The 27,859-nt window shown below is 45.6% G+C and overlaps 2 protein-coding genes across 2 annotated transcripts in view; both read right to left on the bottom strand.

The window, feature by feature from the left end:
- The window catches only part of LOC127026700 (M1-specific T cell receptor alpha chain-like), a 186,347-nt gene that overhangs the window by 65,142 nt on the left and 93,346 nt on the right, over positions 1 to 27,859 (bottom strand). The window lies entirely within an intron of this gene.
- On the bottom strand, positions 22 to 27,859 carry LOC127026699 (Ig heavy chain Mem5-like). The gene is made up of 8 exons (XM_050912019.1): positions 27,802 to 27,859; positions 27,096 to 27,397; positions 23,516 to 23,532; positions 7,932 to 7,990; positions 2,446 to 2,730; positions 1,756 to 1,818; positions 1,296 to 1,412; positions 22 to 676 (listed from the first exon to the last, which is right to left on the bottom strand). The coding sequence occupies exons 1-7, from the start codon at positions 27,857 to 27,859 to the stop codon at positions 1,297 to 1,299; spliced, it is 900 nt and encodes a 299-aa protein (XP_050767976.1). The 3' UTR covers positions 22 to 676; position 1,296.

Here is a 27,859-nt window from a genome sequence, read left to right as displayed (position 1 = left end):
AAACCACAGCATTTTGGCTTAGTAAAACTTTATTTTGGTCACTACTACAGTAACCTAAAATGCATGTGCCATGTACTTTGCAGAAGAAATACAGGTTTAATAAAGAAATGGTTCTATGGTTGAACATTATCTGGTTGAATTGAATCACTTCAGATCCAACACAGGTCTTCTCATCTACACCAGAAAATTATTGTTATTAAAGCTATCTAAAAAACATTAAAGCTATAAATAGCATCCACTGTGCCTGAATTCTCTCAGCAGTATTACATCCGTTCTACAGACAGCAATGCAGCATGACTGTAAAAGGTGTTTTTGAAGGGTCATATATCTATAGTGAGGACTGGATCTTTCAAAACTATTGAAGCAGGTTGGATGCTTCTATGCAAAGGCTAGAGAGTGGGGAGATCAATTTCTACTTAGCAGGGGGATGAGGAAAAATGCACTCTCCTCAGTTCACAGAGAAAAAGAAATAGCAAAAGCAGTTACAACTCTTAAAACTAAATAAACTAGCTAGGCAGGATTCAACAGTATAAAATGTCTTAAGGGGAAGGTGCTGTGTTGTGTTCTGGATGGTTATTGTCAGAAGATTTGACATTGGCTGTTCAACCCGTTGTGCTGCTGGCACACACTCTCTCCTGCTGTTGTTCAGATTGCTGTTGCCTTGCTTCCCCACCATCTGGAAGAGCAAAGTGTGTTTTAAACTACATTTAATGCAATTGGGCCTACATGCCACTGTTTGATAGCTGTCAGATCAAGACAGGTAGACTCTCAAAATTTAGGCTGGACTATCTTTTGTGCCTCTTTCGATACCTTAATTTGAAAAACCTCCCCCCTCCTCTTTCCTCCCACTACTTCACATGTTTGCATTTTGGGAGCCTTGCTTTTGACTCCTTATTTGTCTTGATTTTTCTCCAGGCTTTGTGCTCTGCCACTTGAAATACTCAATGAGATATCTTTTAGGCACTTCTGGTAATACCTGAGTTGCTCTGGCAAAGCAAGTTTGCTGCTAAGAAAATTTGGGGACCAGCCACCAAGAACTGAGTTTTGGATACAGAAAGGGGTTGTTTTCTTTGTGGTTTGGGAGGGAGGATGGGGGGTTTTTAGTTATTTTTTCGGGGGGGGGCTGTCATTGTTGGTGTCGTCCCCCCCCCAAATCTACAGGAGTTATTTAAAGGACACAGGAGCAGATGAGCAGTTATCATTGCTTGTGGGGTTAGAGAAGTACACAAAGACAGGCAGTCATTCCTGGCATGTGCTTCCAGTATTTCTACAGATCAAGCTATGTGCTTCCTTACCTCAGAAAAGAAACAACTTGATACTCATGAGTGTATTGAAGGCGATACTTTTTGCCAGCAGGACTCTCAAACCCAACACAGCCATAGACAGCATGTTCGCTTTCTCCACTTTGATATCTGCTTAGTGATAGAGAAAAGATGGGAGAGATCATGGTCTAGATTTGTATATTGTGATATTGGCAGAAAGTGGAAAAAACCACAGGTAATAGTTTCAGGGAAAGAAACACCAGCAAAGAAAAAGATGATGGAGAAACATGGCAACAACAGGGGAGGAGGATGTCTGTCTAGATTGGATTTTGCTTCCTGTTGCTTGTCTGTTACTAAACTAGCTACCTTGAAAAAGCAGGTTGTGTTTGATGACTATGTTGTATTCTGATTCCTCTACCCCTGACAAAACACATTTCCATGTGTTTATCCCCAACGTAGTAATGTAACTTCACAGTCTATTTAAGTAACTAACCTTGTGCAGAGGTGTCTGTGGTGTTGCAAACCTTCCCTGTTACTGGTTCTTCAGCCTCCTTTTCTGTAGCATGATAAAGAAAAGGCATTATAAACTACATCCACATTTTAAAAAGGATTAAACAAAATGTTCATATGATCCTTCCCATAGGAACATGTGGGCAGTACAGTCTGAGGCTCAGATGATCGGTCACTAATTCTAACATTAATTTGAGGAGAAAATTTCTCCATGCAATTGCAGAAAACAAAAGAATCCCTGAGTTGTTTTGTTTTTACTATTTGAATGAGCTTCATGATGACCAAAACAATCCCCCAAAATATAAAAAGTGGTTTAGGAAAAAAAAAAAGCACACCACCACTTTAATTTTTTGTTGTTTTTAGAAAGGCTGTTTCAGGCTGTGCTCTAGAAGGTTTGCTGCTATGTGGTGAAGTATTTAGTCATAAGTAAATGTACATTTTAAAAAAAGATTGTGTCTTTTTCTCTCCCAAAAAAGTAACTCTAAGTTGTTAAACAGTTAAGACCATTTATTTTAGATGCTTTTAAATATCTTTCAGCTCTACCTGCTTAAGTACCAGATGTCTTTCCCATTTCTGCTGGTTGCCCAGGGTAATGCTTACTATCAGGAGAAATAGCAAGCACTAGAAGACACTGTCCCCAGAAATAAGCTGCAGCTATACCACAAAATTGTACCTGGCAATGTTGTGTTGGCGGTAATAGTTCTGCCATTGAATTTGGCCACGCAGGTCACCTCTGTGTCTTTTGTCACATTGACCACCTTAATAGTATCATACAACCCCTCTGATGTCAGAATGGATGTATTCTGTTCATATACGACCTCATTAGAGGACATCTCCAACCTGATGTTCTTTGTATAGACATTTCTTGCCAAACAAGCTGCTTTCCCAATGCTGCCATCTTCTTCCAGTTTCTTTGATTTCATCACAATGACTTGTGGGACAGAATTGTTTTGACTCTCTGTAAAAAAAAGCATTGTTTGGTCATGATTTGATTTTATTGCAAGCTTGCCTGAGTGCTAAGTCACCTAAAGTTCATATATACTCCGGCTGTCACTAATTCCTAGCATTATCAATGACTAACTGCCTTTTTTTGTCATTATTTCCTGCTGCTGCTTCCAAAAGATCAGATCAAAGACAGAAAGGGAGTATGAGAGTAGGTTTTTTATAGGAGCTTTAATTCCACAGGATTCTAAGCTTCCTTTTGCCAAAGCTTGTGCCTATATGTGAATTCTTTATTTTATAAGTAAAGGACCTGCAAATGAGAAGAGAACTTTTATGCATGGCACTCCAAGAGTCAAATTGTTCTGCTTTCTCAACAATTTAATTCCTAAAAATAACACTTCTATCAAGGACTGTCTTGCATATTCATGAGACATGAGGGAATAACTGTTTTTCCTTTACTCTCCCTCCCCTCCCCCATATCTTCTTCTGATGTGGCTAAAAGGTCTAATCATAGCAAGAGAAGTCAGTTTGTTGCTTCACTGTTGTGCAAGGTTACTCCAATGAATCACATTACTTGCAGAAATTAATACTGCTGCTGGAGTTGGCGACAAGGTTGATCTTTTCAATAATAACTGCTCAGATGCAAGAAGGATTTTTGTCTCTAAGATGGGAAAGCAGGAGAGAAGCGATCAGAAGTCTGTGAATTGCATATCTCCACTTCTCCAGGAGTTTCTGACAAGGTTAAGAACTTTCAGTTGTGGGGGAGGTTTTCCGCACTAGACATTGCACATTGTGTAAGACATTCCAACCCAGTCTGGAGACAATGAAAAGAGAAGAGGATTGGCACTTGGTTCAACAAAAATTCTTGTGCCTGTTCCAAAAAGTGTGACCTTTCTCATCCATGTGCTGTGCCATGTTGTTAGTCCCACAACTCCAGGGGCAGTTAGAAGTGTAATGCAGAGTTTGTATAATAAATTGATTTGAAGGGAAGAACACCCCGAGGCCTATGAACTTTTGATGTCCATGGACAAATCTTCTTACAATCTTCCTTAGATTAGTGTAATAATCTTCAGTGGTAGTCCTTTAAGTGTTAAGATACCAATAAACATCGAGGCATGAAAAACGTGCCCTAGAACTGGAGTTTTGAAAGAACCTAAAAGATGCTGACAAGTTTTCACAGAATTTGGGATCCTTGCTCTCTCATGCGTCTTTCAGAAGAGTTACTCTGAAACTTTTAGATGTATTTTTTCAGTTTTGAAAGAATTTTAGAGTTGAACTCCATACACGCAACACACATGAATGACAAAGGCTTGACAACTGCAAAAGCCTGAATTTCAACTATATAGCAGCAGACTTCTCTGGGAATTTCTTATAAGACATACAAGTAATGAAATAAGATTGCTTAAACTTGAAGGAGATGTCTTTTAAGGAAACAGTTGGTCTCAAAATAATTTAGTAGCCAAAAAATCATTATGATATCATGACTTTTTAAAAAATAAAATATCTTTGCCCTCAGGTCATAGGTGGAGAAACTAGAGTGCTTCCACATACCAATGTCGGGACAAGATTAGCAACATGAATTATAATAAAAACATGAAAATGAAGAAAATCATCTAGCATGCTTCCTTGCCAAAAAGGGCTCAGCTTATGAAAGGTTATCAGACATACAAAAAAGATTTACATGTCCAATTTGACAGGAGCATCCTGATGGGTCTCTTTGCTAAAGAGAGGCGCATTAGGCTTTGAATTTTGCATGGTATCTGCCTTGCAGTCTGGTCAACAGATCCCTCAGGTCTAACATTTTGTTCATCACAGGGTATTTTTTCAAGGTTTGATCAAGGACCTCTGATTTTACTCTCTTTCCCCACCACCCATACCCCAGTACTGAGGAACTGAGGTGAAAGCCAAGTAGTACTCTGCCATAAACTCACGGGTTGGCTCTACTAATAAAACAGGCACAACTCCATGCACGTCAACACCTACAGCAAAAAGACACCAAACAGGAATCAAGCATTCATTGACTTCATTTGATCTATTCAGTTTAACCCAAACTCTGAACAACTTAGTAAGATTAAACCGATACAGAAATGTTGCATAAGATTCCATGTAATGCTTTTGTACATTATCCTTCTCTCAGTGCTGTCTTTCTAACTCTGATAGAATAGAAAGTCTTAGGAACTTAAATGTCAACCTCCACAGAAACTTTAGTTCCCTTTAGACTGTCCAAGCATGACTTTAAAACCTAACAATTACTGTGAAAAGCTTATTAAGATGCCTAAGTGGATAGATGTTAGGTCCCAAAGAAATTCATCATGATAGCAGACAGGACTTGCCCTTGTGGAGCACAAATTCTTTGGCAGCTCCTGGGAAGTGGGATTAGCATGGTTTTTTTATACTTAAATTATCTAACTGCATATAAAAATGTTATACATAGAAAGCCTAAAGTCTGATTAGTGATTTTAAAGCATGGAGGAGTGGCTGCCTGAATTTTAGGAGGAATAAAAGGAAAAAAAGTGAAAATCCAAACAATAACAACTCAGAAAAGGTTAATGCATAAAGAATACCTACTTGGCTCCACGGTCAGTTGAGTCCCCTTCCCAAAGACAAGAGCAGCAGTAACGCACAGTTAAAACGTGTAAATCAAAAAAGGCTCATTTTGCTGTTCCTCCTATATACATTTCCTTTCCAGGTGCTGTAACATGGTTTTGCCAGAGCCTGTTAGTCCTGTGCATTCTTTGCTATCTGAGAAGATCTTTAAAGGCTTTTCATGTTTTCTGATCTCCAGTATTTCCAAACAGCCAGTATACTAGCAAGCTGCTTCTCTGGCATAACTCACTGAGTAAGATCTTCAGCAAGAACAAATGTACACAGTGCAACTGTAGTTAATAAAGCAGAATTATTTCTTTACCAGACCCCAGAAGCCTCAACTGAGTCCCACTATTTTGCATTACCTGTGAATACAGCCATGAATTTCTACCACTGCTTGCTTTTGGGAGGGATTTGTGTATTACATTCTGGCAGTGGCATTTTATTAGACCAAAAAGTTGTACTTCTTTTTCCCTTTAATCTTACAAAGTCATTGGAAGAGCTATATATTCCATAATGTTATGGGCCTTAGTAGTCTTAATGAAAGTTTTATCCAGAATAAATAACAACAAAACAAAACAAAAACCTTATCTGTCCTTAACTGAGCCCTCAAGAGAATACGCCTTGAATATCCCACAGTGACTACTAATGCATGTTTTTCTACGTCATTTTGGTTTGGGGGATTCTCAAAAGATACGGGTGATAAAGCACGTCTGTCCTTAGCATCTTAAAATGCATATTAGTATCTCCCAAAGAAATCCAAATTTAACAACAAAAGGGTCAGGTTGCTCAAATTCTGGAAATTTTGGCTTCAATTTATTAAGTATTTCAACAGACACTAAATGACTTAGATGCTTAAGGCCTATTACCTTTTACTGTGAAACATAATCCTAAAGTCTTTGTGCACCTTTGAAAATGTCATCCTATCCTTAGCTAGAGAAAGAGAAATCATTGAACAGCATGGAAACTTCACTCAACTGAAGTTTCATGTAATTTTGTATCAGGATGTCAGAGAGGATAGATAGGCAGGAAAAACAGAAAGAATGATTTAAAGCATTTCAGGGTAGAGAAGACAAGGTTAATACCTTCCTTTTGTGAAATGAATTGTTCTCTAACCCAAGTTGTGGGAAATCCAGTGAAGATGTTTTAAAAATTTGAGTAATGTACTGTAAAAGTTTCCTTAAACCAAGAATACCTTGTTGCAGTCAATGAGCCACATGCTACCTTCAGCTGATGAGAAACAAATCTTTTCTTGTTAGCAGAATAACCAACACACTAAACTTTTTAAAAAAGATATATAAGACCCTTTATGTGAGAAACAAGAGTATCATATCAGCATTTCTGTAAATGTCTGAAATGGTAATACTATTGCTCAATCTTCCACCTGCCAGCTCTTAGACTGTTTTGTTGGTTGTTTTTTCTTGCCAAATTCTACTATTCTTTACGGGATATTTTACCTCTTTTTTTTTTTTTTTTGACAAATATCATCTTCAAATCAATGTAGACTGATGTTAAAATAATGGAATCTGGCAGTTTCTTCTGGTCCTACATTTACAACTGAGGATTCGTTAGTTAGAAAGAACAGATCTTTCTTCAGAATGATAACTTTGTATTCCTTTGTCCCTTTGGAATTGGAAGTGGACTTAAATTGTTCCAAAATAGACATTTATTCCCATGCAAGACATTCTACAGACCTGGACAGATATTAGTCAGCACCTAAGGGAGCCCCATGCCCTTCTGGAATGAGAGCAGGATGGTTTAGGTATGTAAAATTACATGGGACATTTTTGCAGCACTTTAAAGACAGGTAGACCTCTGAAAGCATCTTAACAAGTCTTAAGGTATGCACCTGGATGTTTAGGATAACAAAGATCAACCTAACAAACTCCCCTGCTGCCCCAACATTCACACTCTCACAGAAAAGCCTGGGGTGACAGCCACCTTTTTTGTACATCATGAAATTCCAAATAAAGATAGGAAGAACTAAGGCTTGTTATAAACCCTACTCACCACATCTGTTTTTTTCAAAGCCTAGGCAACTTGGTAGCCAATTTTCATTCATTCTAAGTGGTCTTGGATATGAGACATTTGTGAAAATTTAAGCCCAAGGGTATTTAACCTCCTTCCTCTTCTGTCTCCATGCCAGTGGAGTTACCTACCTGGTGACACTACAAGTGGGGTGCCAGTGTCAAAAACTAACTACTCATACCAGCGAGCTAAAGACCTGTCTCAAAACTTCTCTCCACTGTCAGCTCTTCACTGAGCTGTGCATTCCTGCTCAAAATGAGGCAGTAAAAATTCACTGGAGGATAGTACAATTCACAGTAAATTTGGGCCAGAGTGCTATCCAGACTGGGAATAAATTATAACATGTTAAACTTCAGTAGTGCACACCAGGTGTTTGGGGATCGTGGAGTAATGGTGATATACAGTTGTAGCCCAGTTGCTCCTGTGAAGGCTTCCTAAGCAGATACAAGCTGAGGATTCAGCTTGAAACCCTGGCCAGAGAGAGTGCACTATAGGGATTATTGCAGAAGAAAATTCTTACAGTGAACCCAAACCATTAGATTCCTTTGTCCTCCCCCACCTTAATTTTAACATAATTTTTAGAAACAAAATAATGGTACTTACTTGGTTCAACTGTGAGAGTGGTCCCACTTCCAAATACAAGCTTATCTGTCCTCACACTGCTAATGCTTATTCCAATAAATAACTCTTTCTTCATGGTATTCAAAAGTGTTGTAAAAACAGGAAATGAAAAGCCAGATATTTGTCCTAATTATCCACGTGTGCAACCCCATGAGGGTATCCAGCGCCACATTTTCTTCCAAAACTGGAAAGGGAAAAACAATAACTGAATAGTTCAATGATTTCAAATAGCTTGATTGAGCACAGAATTTCTGAGTTCTCCCTTTCTTCCATCTTTTAGAAACCCTGTGAGCTCTATATTTCCAGAATATATAGTAATATGAAAAGAATGTTGTATTTGTCTCCTTATTAATTTCAGTCACCCATGTCCTTTCTTCCTCAAAATATATTGCCTTTTTTCCTTCTTCGGGTTTTTGTACAGGGCCCTATGTTGTTTATATCATTGTGGTACTCCAGTCCCCAAACACAGTGATATATTTCGTTACAAAAACTGTCTCTTCCTTCTTTTTCACTACACAGAATTTTGGATTATACAGGCAGTCACATGACTTCTTGAGTGGTTTCTGGCCCAACATACCACATGAAGAAACATGATGTGGCTTTCAAAGAAGGGCCTAAAATAACACCAAAAATGTTGAATTATAAGTGAAAACTTGGGGATTAGACACCACCTCTGAAAAGTCTCATGGAGTTAAGCTGGATAGAAAGCAGGAAAAAAGATCAGTACTTTTAGTGCTATCTCAAAGCACTTATGAAAATTATTCTGGGCTGCAGGAAGCTACTTTTTCACTTTGACTTTGGTTTCAGTGCTCAGGAGCATTAGGAATGTGCCTTATCTGGGCTCTTAGAGTTGGTGTCTGGGGGTCATTTGGTGCCTTAGAAAGTCTTTATGCTGTTTTAAGATGAGAAAGTAGGCAAAATGATTGTTCTTTGTTAGGTAGAGGCACTGTACCCATGGAAGTGGTTATTAAAGAGTAAAGGCATTGCAGATTGATCACATCCTTCATGATGATCAATTTCTGCATCATTAGCACTATCTGGACCTTGATGGCAAGAGATGGATTCAATCTCTGAGACTCTGCAGCTTCAAGAGCCCACTCCTTCCTTTTCTAACAAAGGAGAGGCAGGTTGAGTCTGTGCCCATTGGGATGGGAAATGGAGGTTCCCATGATGACAAAGGCTGGGAGCTTGTGACTTCTGGCACCAAGAGGAAGGCTCTTGCTTCACCTGAAGATTTGCAACTACAGAATAGATTCAGTGCTGTCATAGCAAATGAGGAGCTGTGAGCTCTGTCATACAAGGTGTCTGGGCCCATTGACCATGAGCCACACAGGAGCACCAGAAAAAGCGGTGAGTGTTAGTAATGGAAGGCTCCCTGCTGCAAGGAACAGAAGCCCCCTCTGACAGCTGGGGAGGACCAGCTGGACCTGTCATCTAGGGAGGTTTACCCCTTGCCATGGACTTGGATCAGGGACATTTTTAAAAGGCTTGCAAAATTTATTACACCTACAGACTATTACTTCCTGCTAGTCTTCCATGTGGGTGTTAATGATACTGCCAGGGGAGTCCTGGAGAGTAGCAAGCAGGCTCTGGGGATGATGATCAAGGACATGTGGGCCCAGGTGGGTTTCTCTTTGATCCCGCTGGTGAGGGGGAGGGTGGTGAGAAGGAGGAGCGGATGGATCCTGCCAGTTAACCATTAGTTGGTTGCACAGCTGGCACTGGCAAAAGGGACTTGATTTCTATGACTATGGGACTCTGTTTGAGGATTGAGGACTGTTTGAAAAAGGTGGGATCCACCTGATTAAATGAGACAAAAATGTCTTTGTCAACAGGCTGGCCAACCTGATAAGAAGAGCTTTAAACTAGAAGCAACAAGGGAGGAAGAGGATGATCGATAATCAAGTGAGAAAGTGGTGGGAAGGGTTGGTACAAAACATATGAGGAGTGATATGAACAGGACAAACTTCATAATGAAAAAAAAAAGGGCTGGAAGGGGTGTACTTCACGTGTGTGTACAAAAAGGAAGTATCTATGGGGAAAAAGAAAGCCCTCATACAGTTTCTGGGAAATTAGCATGGCTGGGTGCCTCTTTAAAGTGCCTGTGCACAAATGCATGCAGTATGGGGAACAAACAAGAGATATTAGAGCTCTGCTAGTAGTTGCAGGGCTATGATCTCATTGACAACATAGAGATGTCATGGGATAGCTCACATGACCCAAGAACTGAAATGCATGGTGAAGTGGAGGTTAGTGCACATTGCCTGGGTTCCTCTCCAGCATGGCCCAGTTTTAACTCTGCGGCCTGGTTGCAGAGCTATGGGATCATGGAGATGTGGTGGGGTATCTTACAGAACTACTGTAGGGAATGAAGCCAGGCTGATTAGAAAAGACAGACTGGGAAGGTGAGGAGGGGGGATTGCCCTGTCTATGAGGGAGCAGCTGGAATGCATGCTTTGGGATGTACGATGAGCCAGCTGATAGCGTATGGGTCAGGATTAGAGGGCAGATCAGCATGGGTGACACTGTGGTAGGTGGCTACTACAGATCACCTGATCAGGAAGAAGAAGTACACAAGGTCTTCTTCAGACAATTGGGAGAAGCCTCACGTTCACTGGCCCTGGTCCTGGCCCTCATGGGGTACTGGAACCATGTCAAATGTCTGTTGGCAGGACAGCACAGCAGGGCACAAGCAGTCAAGCAGTTTTCTGGAGCGTACTGATGAAAACTTCCTGACACAAGTGACTGATGAGCTGGACCTCCCACTTGCAAATGAGGGAAAATTGGTGGTGGATGTGAAGGTGAGGGGCAGCCTTGACTGCAGTGATCATGCGGTGTTTGAGCTCAGGACCCAGAGAGGAGGGAGCAATGCAAAAAGCAGGACTGGAGCCCTGGACTTCAGGAGAGCAGAATTTGGACTCTTCAGGGATCTGCTTGGAAGAATGCCATGGGTTATGGTCCTGGACAGAGGAGGAGTCTAGGAGAGCTGCTTGATTTTCAGAGATTAGCTCCTTCAAGCTCAGGAATGGTTCGTCTTGACAAAGCAAAAGTAGCAGAAGGCCAAAACGATGAACAAGGGGCTCCTGAATAAACTCATAAATGGTAAATACAAAGGAACCATATGTGATTCAAAGTCCTTGTTCTGATGTCTAGTAGCTGGGAGATTACTAGTGGGAAGTATCCTTTCTAGTCTCCTGTTCTTGTTCTTCATGCATCTGTTTCTGGCCACTGTTGGATATGAAGTTAAAAGGATCTTTGTTCTTACCAAAAAAGTGGGAACAAATCTTACCTCCTCCGTGCTCTGAGACAAAGAGAAGAACATAATGCTAAGCTTAAATGGAAACATCTAAATACAGTAGGTTAATCCCCACTTGCTCAATTTGAGCTGACGATCAGATGTCTAAAATGATGTGCTTGCAAGATCCAAGATCTGATGTTGAATGTTGAGGAAACTCGTCTTGCATAGAAAGATCTTTCTGCTGTCTGAGTCATTCTGGGAATTAAATTTGTGTATGTGCATATAGTTGTCTGATGAAAAAGAGACTATGTAGGGTACCATGTTTCCACCTTCAAGAGAAGTCAGTGAGTGAGATAATTTGTGTGCAGTGGTTCAGTCTTTTTCAATCACTGTGGTACGTAGTACGCACAGTGGTAGACAGTTGTACAAAAACCTTTGCCTTTTTCAGTGCCAGGTGATGTCTCCTCTTTCATGTCCTTTGAAGAGCTGGATTTTATTTTCCCCTTCTTCTACACTGTTTTACTTCTGAACAATCTAATACCGTTCCAGGCAGGTTTCTATACACTAAAAATAACATTATCAGCATTGGTTTTTTTGGCAGACAGGGTAGTATTAATCTCTCACTAAAATATTGCCCATACTTGTCAAAAAGGAATATTGTTCCTTTTGAGTTGATAGAGCTGTTCTCACTTAAAGGACCTGATTACGAGTTTGTCTTTTAACAGACATCAAGAGAGTTAGGGTGAAATATTTTAAAGAATATCTGAGGACCAGCTGCCCTAGTCATATTAATTTTCAATTTAGTTTCATTCTACATTTCCTAACTCTTTCTGGACCTTCAAGTATTTATGTTCTCAAAGCCTATTTTCATGCCAAATAAAAAAATCAGTCCATGTTACATGGACTGATTTTTTATGGTTTAGCTGATGGTGGCTTAATGGACTCTGTTTGCCTTGATGTGCTGAAGTTGCTTATTTATTCAGGTATTTGATTTTTAATATTTCTTGACTGCCATTTTTATAAGGGTCTTGGGAGTTTTTTCCTCATTATATGTATCATTTTTTTCTCAATTTCTTTGATCTTGTGAACTAGATTATTTGACCACTGAGCTGGCTATACTTTGGACTTTTGATTTATTATTTATGTGTGCCTTTAGTTGAGTTTGAAGGTGGGGAGCATCTAGTTATGGTTGACTAAAGTTGGCTTTTAATTTGATTTTTATTTTACTTTAATGATTTTGATTAGTGGTTACCTGGAATTGTGGAGCAGTTTCTGAATCCTCAAATCCAGTTCTAAGACACAAAAGGAAATAGCATAATTTCAGCCTGTTCACAAATCTGTGTGGTTCCATGCTGTGTTACTCAATGTTTATTTTTATTATTGTTGTTACCAAGTTCAAAGGTATATTTCTCATTTTTTAATCACTGTATTTAATACCAGTGCTGCTATATTTTCCATTGTTAACATGGGCACGTTCATGTGCTGTTCCCTTTACTGTGTCAAATTGTTTTCTGCTCCTTATTGCCTCATGCCTCCAGGAAAGCTGTCAAGCTGGCTGATGTGATACTTTGAGTCTCTTGAACTGTTGGCAGGACAAAGAGAACAAGCTCTAAATACCTCCTGTGACAGGCCTGGGTACCTACAGGTGCCTCTCCCACACCCTTCACTTGCTGCCAAATCTTCCCAGAGCAGTGAGATCGCACCCTGCTTGTCACTGAGATCTCAGATGCAGTTAAACAGCCTTTTTCCATTTGGGTGGCCACAGAAACACACCTGTCTTCACAGCCTCCCACAAGCCACACGCTTGGATTTGTTCGGTTTAAAAGCTGAGTTCTGCCTTTGTTTTTTCTTTCTCTGTCCTGGTGCATCCCCTCCAAAAAATTGCAGGAGGCGCTCCAATACTGCCAGTGATGTGTTAGAGAGAATGTTTAGGCTATCTGTGTTCCACGAGGTGATACTGAAGACCTCTCCTTGAGTTCTGCTTCAGAGGAAATCAGAAGAGAGGGAGCCCCCCTTTCCTCTAGAAAAGTGTCCTAGGCAGATGAACATACATTTTGGAGGGGAACTAGCAGGTGGTTTGTGCATGCATGGTTGGTTGAATTCCTTCAGACCTTGCTGAAAGGTCTACCCTGCTTCTTTCCAGAAGAAACTATCCTGGCCCTTCCAGCATAAATCTTCCTGACCCCCCAAAAATCTCCATTTGTATTTTAACACAATTTCCTTTTTTTTGGAACAGCTCACTCTGAGCCTCCAGCACATCCATCTGATTTCATCACACATTTGTAAGAGGCTGTGTCCGTGGCTTTTATTGGCAAGGAGAGCTGGTTCTGGGATACATCTGTCAAGACGGTGACTTTTCTCTTAAAGGATGTGGTGGGCATTGATTCTTCTGTGGACAGAACCATCCCATTTAACCTTTCTTCCAAGACAGAAATGTTACTGGTCATGGATTCCTTGGAAACGCTATAGATGATCTTAGGAAACTAGATATTTAAGACCAAACAGTAAGTCACAGCCTTCACTATGGAGAGGACAGCTAAAAGCAGTGATTTAAAAAGAGATCTATAATATCTGCTTGGGGACGTCCCTGAGCTGCTGACACCTACAAGAAAGGAGGGTGGTAACAGAAGAAATAAAGTAGCATTTGCTTTGTATTTATAGCCTTTGCAAGACATCTGACATTGGCCTGACAGGCAGTCTACTGTGTTCAATGGCTCTTAGATTAATCCACCACAGCAATTCTTCCATAGAGCCAAATGTGGTAATCAGGGCAAAGTTTGGGGATAACTGACCTCCTACGTATCTGTAGCTCTTGTATAGGATGCCTAGGGCAATGTGTGCATGCACACAAGCATATGGATGCATTTGCGTATGGAGACATATGCAAATGCACTTCCATGAAAACCTACACTTCCAAATAAAGAAATGAATGGTCAGTCCTCAGAATAAGAACATGTGTGTTTATTCACATGGAGCCAAACCTAGGAGTGCAGAGAAGAAATTTTTCATTATATCGTGGGAAAAACCATCTCGGCAGTGCAGTTCCTGGTGCAGTGCCACTCTCTTCACAGATACAATTGACTGACTATTGTTATGTGCTGCTGCAACATTACTCCCTGAACAATATGACATAGTCAAATGCAATTGAGTTCTGCCTTTCCATGTTAAAATTTTAATTCCTTCACTGCTTGTTGTGCTTCTTCCAAAATAAAAAACCTCTTTCCTGTCTCTTTCTGCCTGTGGGAGAGACTGAGAAGGAAGGAAGAAGGTAACAGCATGTTCATGGGGTTTGTGTCTGCATGAGAAAGAGTCTGCTGCTGCTACTTGCAGCAGCTCTGTGCACCCTTCCAGGAAAGTCAGACCAGACTAGTCTTGAGAAATTTAGAAGAGCTGTGCCTTGCAGCCAACCACAAAAGACCTGGCTGGATTTAACCCCCCTCCTTCCACTTCTGCCCTGGCCCTGCCTCTGTTTCAAGCACTGTGCCCTTTTCCAGCTCTCTGGTGCTGCAGAAATAGGTGGCCGTGTCTGCAGCTGATGGCGAGAGCACTTCCAGCGACAGCTGGTTCCTGGAGGGGTCTGCAGAGCTGGTGACTCGGGTCTGGAAGGATGAAGCAACGTGCTGGAGTCCCGTGAAAGGATACTGCAACACTCTATGCCGCAGGTCTCTGCCAGCAGTCTGACGGATCCAGTCCCAAGCGTAGCTGCTGTCGGTGATGGGTGCACCAGAGACGTGGCAGGTAAGCATGAGAGACTCCGAGACCTTCCCTGCCGCGGGGCCAGAGGCCTCTGTCTGCACCTGAGAAAGGGCACCTGCGACCCCAGGAGACAAGGATGAGCAGGCAGGAAGAGCTCAAGCAATCGCTTCATCTACTCCACCACTTCCCTGGGCTTCTGCTTGTGATCTCTGGGATCCAGCAGCTGCAAACACACATGCTCACAAGCTCTTGCTCCTGTTGTAGTCTCAGATCTTGGAGAGAAGCACATAAAAATAAACAAACAACTCAGAACTTGACCATGGGAAAAAGGAAGACAGACTGGCTGGAAAGTAGCTTTGCTTTCCAATGCAGAGTCCTAGATGCCTCCTCTGTCCAGGACCATAATCCATGGGATTCTTCCAAGCAGATGGCCGATGAGCCCAAATTCTCTCTCCTGAAGTCCAGGGCTTCTGTCCCACCAGCAGACGTTTGGCATGGTTCAAGTACCCCATGAGGACCAGGGCCAGTGAACATGAGGCTTCTTCCAGTTGTCTGAAGGAGGCCTCGTCTACTTCTTCCTGATCAGAAATGTTCATCATTTTGGCCTTCTGCAACCTTTGCTTGATTTACTGCTTTGTCAAGACGAACCATTCCTGAGCTTGAAGGAGCTAATCTCTGAAAATCAAGCAGCTCTCCTAGACTCCTCCTCTGTCCAGGACCATAACCCATGGCATTCTTCCAAGCAGATCCCTGAAGAGCCCAAATTCTGCTCTCCTGAAGTCCAGGGCTCCAGTCCTGCTTTTTGCATTGCTCCCTCCTCTCTGGGTCCTGAGCTCAAACACCGCATGATCACTGCAGTCAAGGCTGCCCCTCACCTTCACATCCACTACCAATTTTCCCTCATTTGCAAGTGGGAGGTCCAGCTCATCAGTCACTTGTGTCAGGAAGTTTTCATCAGTACGCTCCAGAAAACTGCTTGACTGCTTGTGCCCTGCTGTGCTGTCCTGCCAACAAACATTTGACATGGTTCCAGTACCCCATGAGGGCCAGGACCAGGGCCAGTGAACGTGAGGCTTCTCCCAATTGTCTGAAGAAGACCTTGTGTACTTCTTCTTCCTGATCAGGTGATCTGTAGTAGCCACCTACCACAGTGTCACCCATGCTGATCTGCCCTCTAATCCTGACCCATACGCTATCAGCTGGCTCATCGTATATCCCAAAGCATGCATTCCAGCTGCTCCCTCATAGACAGGGCAATCCCCCCTCCTCACCTTCCCAGTCTGTCTTTTCTAATCAGCCTGGCTTCATTCCCTACAGTAGTTCTGTAAGATACCCCACCACATCTCCATGATCCCATAGCTCTGCAACCAGGCCGCAGAGTTAAAACTGGGCCATGCTGGAGAGGAACCCAGGCAATGTGCACTAACCTGCACTTCACCATACAGCCTCTGAAGTTCCCAGAATAGAAACAAAGAATCATAGAACAGCCCTGGTTGGAAGGAATGTCAAAAGATCATCTGGTCCAGGCTTCCGTAGGAAAGAGCTTATCTCACGCGCTCTCCATTTGCATCTTGAAAACCTCCAGTGATGGGGACTCTACCACACTCCTGGGGAGGTTGTTCCAGTGAATGACTGTTCTCACTGTAAAAAGTTTCTTTCTTATGTCAAGATGAACCTCTCCCACTGCAACTGGGACCTGTTGCCCTTTGTCTTCTCCATCTGGCTCCTGGTGAAGGGAGAACATCTGTCCTCTTTATAGCTGCCCTTTAAGTACTGGAATACTGTGATGAAGTTCCCCCTAAGCCTTTTCTTCTCCAGGGAGAAAAGACCTAACTCCTTCAGTCTTTCCTCATAGAGCAGGTTCTCCAGCCCTTTGATCATGTTCGTGGCCCTTCTTTGCACCCTCTCCAGTCTGTTTGTGTCTGACTTGAATTGTGGGGACCAGAACTGGACACAGTACTCCAAGTGCGGCCTGACAAGTGCTGAGTAGAGTGGGATGATCACATCTCTGTCTCTGCTAGTAATGCCCCTGCAGATGCAGCCCAGGATTTGACCTGCCTTTGCTGCTGTAGCAGTGCACTGCTGACTCAATTTCAGCTCGTTGTCCACTAGGACCCCCCGGGTGCCCTTCAGCAAGGCTGCTCCCCAGCCACACAGATCCCAGTCTGTACTGGGCTCTTTGGTTATTTCTTCCCAGGTGCAGGACTTTGCACTTGTCTTTGTTAAGCTTCATATTGTTCTTGCTACCCCACTCTTCCAGCCTGTCCAGGCCACTCTGTAAGATGGCTCTCCCTTCTGATGTGTCCATCTCACCACCCAGTTTAGTGTCATCAGGAAACTTGGTGAGGGTGTTTTCAAGCCCACCATCCAGATCATTTATGAAGATGTGGTACAGCGTGAGGCCCAGTATCAACCCCCGAAGAATCCCACTTGTGACAGGCTGCCAGCCTGACTAAAACCATTGATCACCACGCGCTTAGTGCAGCCTGTTAGCCAATTTCCTACCCATCTCACAGACCACCCATCCATCTCGCCAGTTTGTCCAGGAGAAGGCTGTGGGAAAGTGTCAAACACTTTGCTGATGTCCAGGTAAACAACATCCACTGCTTCTGTCCTCATATCAACAGAAAATGTTATTTTGTTGTAGAAGGTGCTCAGGTTAGTCTGGCATGATATGCCTTTGGTAAATCCGTGCTGGCTTTTCCCAATCATTTGGGCTTCATTTGGGCAATAGTATAGAATCTTAGAATCATAGAATAGTTTGGGTTGGAAGGGACCTTTAAAGGTCATCTAATCCAACCCCTTCTGCAATGAACAGGGACATCTTCAACTAGATCAGGTTGCTCAGAGCCCCGTCCAACCTGACCTTGAATGTGTCCAGGGATGAGGCATTTACAACCTCTCTGAGCAACCTGTTCCAGTGTTTCACCACCCTCACTGTAAAAAAATTCTTCCTTGTATCATCTGAATCTACCTTCTTTTAGTTTAAAACCTTTACCCCTTGTCCTGTCGCTACAGGCCCTACTAAAAAGTCTGTCCCCATCTTTTCTATAAGCCCTCTTTAAGTATTGAAAGGCTGCAATAAGGTCTCCCCAGAGCGTTCTCTTCTCCAAGCTGAACAACTCCAACTCTTTCAGCCTTTCCTCATAGGAAAGGTGTTCCATCCCTCTGATCATCTTCGTGGCCCTCCTCTGGACCCACTCCAACAGGTCCATGTCTTTCCTGTACTGAGGACTCCAGGGCTGGACACAGAAGCTATTAAACAGTACTGGTCCCAATATGGACCCCTGAAGGACACCACTTGTCACTGATCTCTAGTACTCCAGGTGGGGTCTCACGAGAGTGGAGTTAGAGGGGCAGAATCACCTCCCTCGACCTGCTGGCCACGCCTCTTTTCATGCAGCCCAGGGTATGGTTGGCTTTCTGGGCTGCAAGCGCACATTGCCAGCTCATGTCCAGCTTTTCATCCACCAGTACTCCCAAGTCCTTCTCGGCAGGGCCGCTCTCAATCCCTTCATCCCCCAGCCTGTATTGATACTGGGCGTTGCCCTGACCCAGGGGCTGGACCTTGCACTTGGCCTTGTTGAACCTCATGAGGTTCACATGGGCCCACTTCTCAAGCTTGTCCAGGTCCCTCTGGAAGCCATCCCATCCCTCAGGCATGTTAACTGCACCACTCAGCTTGGTGTCATCTGCAAATTCCCTGAGGGTGCACTCGATCCCACTCTCTATGTCATTGATGAAGATATTAAACAGTACTGGTCCTAATACGGATCCCTGAGGGACACCACTTGTCACTGATCTCCATCTGGACATTGAAACATTGATCACTACCCTCTGGATGTGACCATCCAGCCAATTCTTCATGCACTGAACAGTCCCCATCAAATCTGTATCTCTCCAATTTTGAGAGAAGGCTGTTGTGGGGGACTGTGTCAAAGGCCTTACAGAAGTCCAGATAGATGACGTCAGTAGCTCTTCCCTTGTCCACTGAGGTAGTCACTCCATCATAGACAGGCAAGACTTGCCCTTGGTGAAGCCATGCTGGCTGTCTCGAATCACTTCCCTGTCCTCCATGTGCCTGAAGATAGCTTCTAGGAGGATCTGTTCCATGATCTTCCCAGGCACAGAGGTGAGGCTGACAGGTCGGTAGTTCCCAGGGTCCTCCTTTCTGCCCTTTTTAAAAATGGGTGCAGTGTTTCCCTTTTTCCAGTCACCGGGGGCTTCACCTGACTGCCATGACTTCTCAAATATCATGGAGAGTGGCTTGGCAACTACATCAGCCAGTTCCCTCAGGACTCTGGGATGCATCTCGTCAGGTCCCATAGACTTATGCATGTTCAGGTTCCTCAGGTGGTCACGAACTTGATCTTCTCTTACAGGGGGAGGGACTTTGCTCCCCCAGTCCCCGCCTTGGGGTCCATCCACTCGAGAGGTGTGGGAAGAGAGATTGCCAGCGAAGACTGAGGCAAAAAAGTTGTTAAGTACCTCAGCCTTCTCCTCAGCCATTGTTACCAGTTTGCCAGTTGAGTTCATCATGGGGGGGTACACTTCCTTTTCTGGCTGACATACCTGTAGAAGCCCTTCTTATTCTTTGCGTCCCTTGCCAAGTTCAGCTCCAGCTGTGCCTTGGCCTTCCTGACTCCATCCCTACACAACTGGGCAGCGTCCCTCTACTCTTCCCAGGATACCCGTCCCTGCTTCCATGCATTTCCTTCTTGTCCTTTAATTTGACCAGCAGGTCTCGACTCAGCCATGTTGGTCTCTTGCCTCCCTTTCCTGATTTCATACACCTGGGGATCGAGAGATCTTGCACTCTATGGAAAGCATCCTTAAAGATCTGCCGGCTCTGTTCTGCTCCCTTGTCCCTGAGGGCAGTTTCCCAGAGGATCCCATTGACTAACTCCTTGAACAGCTGGAATTTTGCTTTCCTAAAATTCAGGGTCCTGACTTTACTCTTTGCCTGACCCATATCCTTCAGGACTCCGAACTCCACCAGTATATGATCACTGCAGCCCAGGCTGCCTCCAATCTTGACGTCTGAAGGAGGGTTCAAAGACGACGGGGCCAGGCTCTTTCCAGTGGTGCTCAGTGACAGGTCAAGAGGCAATGGGCACAAACCAAAACACAGGATGTTCCTTCTGAACATCAGGAAACACTTTTTCACTGTCAGGGTGACCGAGCACAGGCACATGTTGCCCAGAGAGGTTGTTGGGTCTCCATGCTTGGAGGTATTCACAAGCTGTCTGGAGACGGTCCTGGGCAACTGGCTCTAGGTGGGCCTGCTTGAGCAGGGGGCTTGGACCAGGTGGCCTTCTGAGGTCTCTTCCAAATTCAGCCTTCCTGTGATTCTGTGAAAGACTCACAGGCACATTCACGTCCTTGCAGGTGATATGTGCCAGGGCAAAGGGGAAAACTGAAACTCAGACTTTGCTATGTAACGTCAGTTCTTTGCCATCTGAGGAGGAAGGCAAGGATGCTTAGCATAGAATTACCAAGGGAATTTATTATTTTATATTTTAGCTATACACATAGCCCTGCCCTCGCCTGATACAGAGAAAAGCAGGGTCTATATATGTGTCTATATATGTGGCTGATCAGTGACTATTGCTCACATAATCAGAATGTACTTGTCCTATGCTGGATCAGTACATGCTTGTCCCATGCAGGTGGTAAAGATATATGGACAGTGGTGTATGAATCTTCATTCTTCTAAACCCATGTCCCGTGCAGGTGGGGAGCTTTAGCCTGGATTCTGGTCGATTGTACTTCTGGCCATGGTTATATGCCTGGTTTCATGGAAGGGTAAATCTTCTTTTGTTTTGTCATTGATATGGGGTGTTCTGAGTCAGGAAGAGCTGGCTTAGATTGGGTCTTCAGGTCACATCGACCCTGAGGTAAAAGCTCATAGTCTCAGGTAGTGTTCATTCTTCTAAGCAAGTGGTACTGCAGTTAGCATCTTGCCTTTCACAGCTACTGCCCTGATGACTTCCAGAAACAGCTTTTTACAGGAGTGTTGATGAAAACTCGCTTTCTTCTTTTGGCTACAAGTTTCAAAGCTGGAATGCAAGAGAGAAATATGCAAGTGATACAATAGTAATGTGGGTGGGTAAAAAAGTAGCACACAGAGGAGTCAGGAGAGCTATTCAGCATGGTTATGTTTCCTGTATTACTGGCATCTGCTGTGCCCTGCTTTCGGCTGGGACAGAGCTAACTCTCTTCTTAGTAGCTCGTACAGTGCTGTGTTTTGGATTTAGTGTGAGAATGATGTTGATAACACACTGATGTTTTAGTTGTTGCTAAGTAGCGCTTCAGTTAAGGATTTTTCAGTTTCTCATGCTCTGCCAGCAAGCAGGTGCACAAGAAGCTGGGAGGGAGCATGGCCAGGACAGCTGACCTGAACTAGCCAAAGGGATATTCCATACCACAGAACATCATGCCCAGTATATAATCAGGGGGAAGTTGGCCGGGAGGGGAGGATCGCGGCTCTGGCGTTGGTCAGCAGGTGGTGAGCAATCGCATTGTGTATCACTGGTTTTTTTTCTTTTATTCCCCTCTTCTTTTTTTGTTATATTCCTTTTCATTACTATTATTATAATTACTATATTTCATTCTTATTATGGTTAGTATTCTATTTTACTTTAGTTATTAAACTGTTCTTATCTCAACCCACGAGTTTTACCTTCTTTCCCAATTGTCCTCCCCATCCTACTGGGAGCGGGGCAGGAGTGAGGGAGCAGCTGCTTGGTGCTTGGCTGCTGACTGGGGTTAAACCACAACAGTCCTTTTGGCGCCCAATGTGGGGCACAAAGGGTTGAGATAACAACAGATCTGACCAGTGCGTGTTAAAACGAATTTGTTACAAGCATTCATTATATTAGTTTAGTAGTCGCTGGTCACAATGTTGATTCATTGGCTCTTAGAGTCGTGGCGTTCGTTCTTAGAGTTTTGTTATGTATCACCTTACTTGCCATGTGTAGTCCCTGTGCTGCTGCTTATAACCCATAAGGTGAGGTAGATTAAGGTTTTCACTTTGCTGTACTATGTAACACTGCTTTATGGTACGCTAAAATTATCTGTCATGGGACTAATCCGGTACTTATACTCCGCATTGCCGTTGTCTCCGTACTTCAGGAGCTATCTAGTGGAAACTATTAATAATTATACCCTTTACCTTTTCTCCTTGGAGAGCCAACCTATGGAGCAGACACCTTCCTTCAGCTTCCCCTCCTCCTGCAGGCTTATTACGGTAGTGTTTAAGAATTTTGAAAATTTTAAATATCTTTGGAATGTTGAAACTAACATGGTCCTATTGCTAGGAACTAGCTTGTTCCTGAATGTGGTTCAGGTCTTGTTCAGGGTTAAACAACTATTTAAGAGGATCACCCAGAGATCTGCCCCAAGGCTGGAGAGTTATGAGTGGCAGGGTATGTGGGGTAGCACGGGTAAATGCCTAGGATGGTGGGCACCTCCAGTGTTTTGGAACTTCACCCTTGAACAAGTGCAGAACCCTGAAAAACTAGTACAACTTTTGGAAAAAGTATGCTGTCACCCCAACAATCCCAGGGAGACACAAATCACTGCAATGTGCTGAGGCCTGGCCCATGCCTACCGAGCCCTGTTTAACACTATTCAGTACCCTCAAGGGGAAGCAAAGGTCTCTGGATCTGACAACAAAATGACAGCCACTGCAGCCCCTCTGACCCCGGTGACAGACACTGCAGCAAGAAGTCCGACCCCAGCAACAGGCACTGCAGCATCTCCGACCCTGGCGACAGGCACTGCTGCCGCTCCAAGCCCGGCGACAGGCACTACGGTTACTCCAACGCCTGTGACAGGCACTGCAGCTGAACCAGAGAACCAACTCACGCCTGTATCAGTTGCCCCTGTACAGAAGAAATACTCAAAAAAGACAGCTTGCTTAGCGAAGGATGAAGGTGAACCAGGCTTATCACAAGAACAGGAGGAAGAGGCAGAACTGGAGATAATCACTCGATTCCTATCCCCGAGTGAGCTGCAAGGTATGCAAAAAGACTTCAGCCATCATCCAGGCGAGCAGATTATCACCTGCTTGCTCCAATGCTTGGATAACGGAGCTGGTAGCTTGGAATTAGAGGGCAGGGAAGCCAAGCAACTGGGATCACTTTCTAGGGAAGGGGGCATTGACAAAGCAATTGGAAAAAAGACACAAGCCCTCAGCCTCTGGAGGCAACTTGTCAGGCGTGAGGGCAAGGTATCCCTTCAAGGAAGATGTTGTATGTCATCCAAGCAAGTGGACTACTATGGAGAAAGGTATCCAGTACCTGAGGGAATTAGCTGTGTGGGAGATGGTTTATTATGACCCGGACAATGGGCAGTTACCCACAGATCCAGATGAAGTCCACTGCACATGACCCATGTGGCGGAAGTTTACACAGAGCGCACCATTGTCATATGCCAATGCACTGGCAGTAATGGACTGGAAAGATGAAGAGGGACCAACAGTGGATGAATTGGCTGGCTGACTCCAGCAATACAAAGAAAGTCTCTCTTCCTCCCTCATCTCGGCTGTGGAGAAACTGCCAGACGTAATAGCTGAGAAACTGTCCCAAGAGTTCCAGCGATTTCAGGGTAAGTTCTGCCTCCCACCTGCACGGACCAATATCTCAGCTATTAGAAATAAGCGTCCCTCTGCTCAAGAGAGAGGAGATAGGAGGTACACATCATGGGGTACCCTGTGGTCTTACCTGCATGAGCACGGAGAGGATACGATGAAGTGGGATGGAAAACCTACCTCGATCCTAGATGCACAGGTACACGAATTGTGAGGAAAAACAATCACAAATCAGGGTTCTTCCAGGAAAATTGCTGTTTCAGCCTCCAGTGAGCAGTGTGAGCAGTGTCGCAGACAGAGTGGAAGGGCTGATCTTATTCCTGATCCTATGAGAAGGAATTCTAATCCATTTTTACAAAAAGTGAGTGGAGAATCCTATGACTGGGACTAGAGGGGCCCTGCCTCCAGCCAGGCAGAGGAGAGGGACAACCAGGTTTACTGGACTCTGTGGATCCAGTGGCCTGGCACATCAGACCCACAGGAGTATAAAGCTCTAGTAGACACCAGTGCACAGTGTACCCTAATGCCATCAAGCTATAAAGGGGTAGAACCTATTTGTATTTCTGGGGTGACAGGGGGATCTCAACAGCTAACTGTATTGGAGGCAGAAGTAAGCCTAACTGGGAATGAGTGGCAAAAACACCCCATTGTGACTGACCCAGAGGCTCCATGCATTCTTGGCATAGATTATTTCAGGAGAGGGTATTTCAAGAACCCAAAGGGGTACCAGTGGGCCTTTGGTATAGCTGCCTTGGAGACAGAGGGAATTGAACAGCTGTCCACCTTGCCCGGTCTCTCGGAGGACCCTTCTGTTGTGGGGTTGCTAAGGGTCAAAGAACAACAGGTGCCAATCGCTACCATAATAGTGCACCAGCGGCAACATCGCACCAACTGAGACTCCCTGATTCCCATCCATACGCTGATTCGTTGACTGGAGAGCCAAGGAGTGATCAGCAAGACTCGCTCACCCTTTAACAGCCCCATTTGGCCAGTGCGAAAGTCTAAGGGAGAATGGAAACTAACAGTAGACTCATCATGGCCTGAATGAAGTCACGCCGTCGCTGAGTGCTGCTGTGCCAGACGTGCTAGAGCTTCAATATGAAATGGAGTCAAAAGTAGCCAAGAGGTACACCACAATTGATATTGCCAATGCATTTTTCTCAATCCCTTTGGCAGCAGAGTGCCAGCCACAGTTTCCTTTCACTTGGAGGGGCATCCAGTACACCTGGAATCGACTGCCCCAGGGGTGGAAGCACAGCCCCACCAGTTGCCATGGACTAATCCAGAATGCACTGGAAAAGAGTGAAGCTCTGGAACACTTGCACTACATTGATGACATCATCTGTCGTGGTTTAACCCCAGCCGGCAGCTAAGCACCACGCAGCCGCTCGCTCACTGCCCCCCCACCCCTGGGATGGGGGAGAGAATCAGGAAAAAAAAAACCACTTGTGAGTTGAGATAAAGACAGTTTAATAGGACAGAAAGGAATGAAAAACAATGATAATAATAATATGACAATAGCAATACTAAAAGAATTAAACTATACAAAGTAAGTGGTGCACAATGCAATTGCTCACCACTCGTTGACTGATGCCCAGTTAGTTCCCAAGCCACGATTCCCCCTCCCAGTTAACTCCCCCCAGTTTATATACTGGGCATGATGTCATATGGTATGGAATAGCTCTTTGGCCAGTTTGGGTCAGCTGTCCTGATGGTGTCCCCTCCCAGCTTCTTGCACCCCTCCAGCCTTCTTGCTGGCTGGGCACGAGAAGCTGAGAAATCCTTGACTTAGTATAAATACTACTTAGCAACAACTAAAAACATCAGTGTGTTATCAACATTCTTTTCCTACTAAATCCAAAACACAGCACTATACCAGCTACTAGGAAGAAAATTAACTCTGTCCTAGCCGAAACCAGGACATCATCGTATGGGGCAACACAGCAGCAGAAGTTTTTGAGAAAGGGGCGAAAATAACCTCAGTCATTAAGTGATTCTTTGAGTAGAGGGGAAGGATCATCGCCTCAATTTATGCAACGCATGAGAGGCAGGAAAGGGTGTGCTAAGTTCCAACTCCTCCTCTGCCCCTGTCCTATTAGCAAGGATGGGCAATGACACCGCAGGCAGGCTGTCACACATGGGCAGAACAGCTCCTGCTCACCTCTCCCCAGCTCCTCTCTGCCCACAGATCTGCTCTGCTCAGTTTTCCCACATCAGGTTTCCCCCCGTAAGGGCTAGAAGGCATGTCCTATGAGGAGCGGCTAAGGACTTTGGGTTTGTCTAGTTTGGAGAAAAGGAGGCTGAGGGGCGACCTCGTTGCTCTCTGCAGCTTCCTGAGGAGGGGACGTCGAGAGGGAGGTGCTGATCTCTTCTCCCTGGTATCCAGTGATAGGACGCATGGGAATGGTTCAAAGGTGCGCCAGGGGAGGTTTAGACGGGACCTTAGGAAGCATTTCTTTACTGAGAGGGTGGTCAAACACTGCAACAGGCTTCCTAGAGAGGTGGTCAATGCCCCAAGCCTGTTAGTTTTTAAGAGGCATTTGGGCAAGGCCCTTAATAACATGCCTTAACTTGGTCAGCCCTGAACTGGCCAAGCAGTTGGACTAGATGATCACTGTAGGGCCCTTCCAACTGAAATAGTCTAGGCTATGCTATTCTGTTCTCTTTTCTGGACCACTGACAGCACCCAGCCACGATGAGACCCCCCTCTCTCTGACCCCAGGCACAGTCCACTCACTGACTCACCACTGAGATGGGCTGTGACCCCCATGAACATGCAGGATGGGAGAGCAGGAGGGGAGGAAGCTGATGTTGTTCAGGCACGCCCCAAGTGTCTCTCACTGTGGTCCCTGCAGGGTGCAGTAATAGAGCGCACTGTCCCCCAGTTCCAGCCCGGTGATGATCAGTGTCCCGGAGCTCTTGTCGGCCTGGCAGGCAAACCTCTTGCGGGCAAAAGGGGCTGTGTGGCTGTAGGAGCCGCCTCGGCCCTTGCTCTGCAGCAAGTACTGCAGCGGTCCACCGGGACGCTGCCGATACCAGGCCACGTAAATATAGGAGGCGTTGGAGCTGTAAGTGCATCGTAAGGTCCCGGTATTCCCTGCTCGCCACCACACTGTAGACCTCGTCGCCTGGATCTCATCACCCTGAGATGCACCTGAAACAAAAGCAAGGCTGTTCCATCACTGCTTTGCTCTCACTGGCACAAGGAAATGGCCCACAAAAGGGTCAATGGAAGCAAGCAGTGGTGTTGCCAGGCAATGGTGCGGCCAAAGACCAAGGGCTTTGCGTACCCCAGAGAAGAAGAAGGCCAAGGGAAGGCAGAGAGGGGCTGCAGGCAGGCAGAGCGGCCAGCCTGGTGGGGTGACAGAAACACATTGAACCACCTCCTCAGAATAAAACACTGCATTTGGGACTCAGGAGATGGAAATTGGCGGTGCCAGGAAAGGAGCTCTTGCAGAAAGGCCAGGACCACCCCGCGGTGCGCAGTGATGGCCACTCTCTTCCTGAGAACAGTCCTGAGCCACCTCAGCACTCGCCGGCTCCAGACCTCGTGCAGCCTGGACCGGGCCCCAGCAGGTTTGTGTTAAAGCTCGGCTGGATTTCCTCTCTCCGTGCGAACAGCACAGAAGTAGCGGGCAGAGTCCCGGGGGTGCAGGGCACGCAGGGACAGAGATGCCTCAGACCGGGAATTGTCCCGGGAGGCTGTGGCTCGACCTTCCACTGACTGCCCGAACCGAATGACTGACGAATCATAGCTGATAACGGACACCCACTCCAGACTGCCACCGGGTGCCTGACGGTACCACAGAATGGCATAACTCCCGAAGGTGAAGCCGGATCCGCGGCAGGAGAGGAGCACGGAGTCCCCGGGCGCTCGCAGCCCTCCGCCGGCCTCCACCAGCCTCAGCTGCGCCCACACCCCTGCGGACGGAGAGCGCAGGCGGCCGGGCAGGGCGCGCCCACGGCCCGAGGACGTTCACCCGCCGCCCCGGCGCCCCCGCCCCGGCACAGCGACAGCCGCCACCCCCCTCGCTCCCGGCAAAGCCCCGCGCCCGGGGCAATGCCCCGCCTGCCCTCCCGGGGCTGAGCCGCGCCTGCTCCCGACACTTGGGCCCCGACCCGCGGCCCGAGAGCCGCCCTCGCCCTCGCCCTCGCCCTCTCCCGCCCACGCCACCCGCTCCCCGCTTCCCCGCTAAGGAAGGCGAGCGCCAGGCGGCAGCGCGCCCGGCGCGGGAGCAGCCGCAGCCCCGGGGCCCCGGGACGGGCAGGGCCGCCCGCGGGCAGCCCCAGCCCCGGGCTCGCTGCCCTCCCCTCCCGGCTCTCACCTGCCGGCCCCGCGGCCAAGGACAAGGCCAGCAGCCACGGCCCCAGCCCGGGCGCCAT

This window comes from Gymnogyps californianus, chromosome 28 (genome assembly GCF_018139145.2).
Source record: "Gymnogyps californianus isolate 813 chromosome 28, ASM1813914v2, whole genome shotgun sequence".
NCBI lineage: Eukaryota > Metazoa > Chordata > Aves > Accipitriformes > Cathartidae > Gymnogyps > Gymnogyps californianus.
This window is presented reverse-complemented; position numbering and strand designations above follow the sequence as displayed.

Bases quoted from the DNA above. Each gene is read 5' to 3' on its own strand.
- LOC127026699 (XM_050912019.1), bottom strand. From the start codon at position 27,859: ATGGCGCCCGGGCTGGGGCCGTGGCTGCTGGCCTTGTCCTTGGCCGCG. The intron at 27,398-27,801 runs GTGAGAGCCGGG...CTCCGTCCGCAG, and splicing joins CTTGGCCGCGGGGCCGGCAG to GGGTGTGGGCGCAGCTGAGG. The intron at 1,819-2,445 runs GTACAATTTTGT...ATCATGCTACAG, and splicing joins CGCCAACACAACATTGCCAG to AAAAGGAGGCTGAAGAACCA.